We start from the raw sequence: 1,096 nt of genomic DNA on the forward strand, positions 1-1,096 counted from the left end.
AACATGAGTTGACAAAATGATACAAACAGCAAATCATTTAGTTGAGTGTGTTTGTTTCAGAGTCAGAGAGCCGTGTCTCTCTACAGTCAGAGGTTTTTGTACGACGCCTCAATCAGTTTGTATCACTGTGGTGGACTTTTGGTGGAGGAACCAGACTGCATGTTGGAAGTAAGTTCATATTGTATTTAATACTAAATATGTTGTCGTAAATAATTTGTTTCGGAACCATTTTGATGGTTTCATACGGAGAAAAATGTCATTTTAAAAAAAAATATACCACAAATTTCGTTGGAATGTTTTATTTATCCTCATGGAGGTTAACTCAGATCAGCTTTTCTAAACTTCATGTCCACATTTAAATTGATACTCAAATTTGAAATCTACAAAATACAAAACATTTTTCCTGCAATGACAATGATGGTATACAATTTAATGTTTTCAAGTTAAACTGAACAGTTTACAATTCAGTTTGAATTCATGTTAAATGATGATCAGAATGCAGAACATTTTATGGCTGTTAGTTGCTTTTCTTTACTTGTTTCTGCTAAATATTTGAAAGTTCTGTTTATTTAAGACTTTTGATGATTTTAATTAAAACTGTTGTTGTAAATATTTCTACATCTACTTCTTTTAATTCCACAGCAGTTTGACATATTTCAGGTGAAACTGTGAGATGATTCTCTCTGAGCTGATCTACATGAGAGCTTTCTTAAAGGGAACTGAAACAATGTGTGAGTGAGTGACTGCTGGAGCAGAAACAACATCTGACAGAAGCTCCTTCAGGGACTAAATCAACTGTCTCACAGTCAAGGTGTCCACGTGTGTGGTGTTTGATTGACAGCTGCGTGCTCCCTGTCCTCTAAGCTGATTGGTGTCTCCTAGGTGATGTCCGTCCCACCCTGACGGTGCTGCCCCCCTCCAGTGAGGAGCTGCAGCAGGGGAAGGCCACGCTCATGTGCCTGGCCAACAAGGGCTTCCCCTCAGACTGGAGTCTGTCCTGGAAGGTGGACGGCAGCAGCAGCGTCAGCTGGGAGGAGAGCAGGAGCCCTGGGGTGCTGGAGAAGGACGGCCACTACAGCTGGAGCAGCACCCTGAG

The 1,096-nt window shown here is 40.9% G+C and overlaps 1 gene segment (V, D, J or C); it reads left to right on the plus strand.

Moving 5' to 3' along the window:
• Positions 1 to 1,092, plus strand: part of LOC103375859 (Ig kappa-b4 chain C region-like) — a gene marked incomplete at its 3' end in the record, with an annotated part of 2,786 nt that extends 1,694 nt beyond the window's left edge. The window contains 2 exon segments of the C gene segment in view: positions 48 to 168; positions 883 to 1,092. Of these exon segments, the coding sequence occupies positions 48 to 168; positions 883 to 1,092 (331 nt within the window).
• Between the last annotated feature and the right edge of the window lie 4 nt (positions 1,093 to 1,096).

This window comes from Stegastes partitus, unplaced genomic scaffold (genome assembly GCF_000690725.1).
Source record: "Stegastes partitus isolate 25-593 unplaced genomic scaffold, Stegastes_partitus-1.0.2 Scaffold3196, whole genome shotgun sequence".
NCBI classification, from domain to species: Eukaryota; Metazoa; Chordata; class Actinopteri; family Pomacentridae; genus Stegastes; species Stegastes partitus.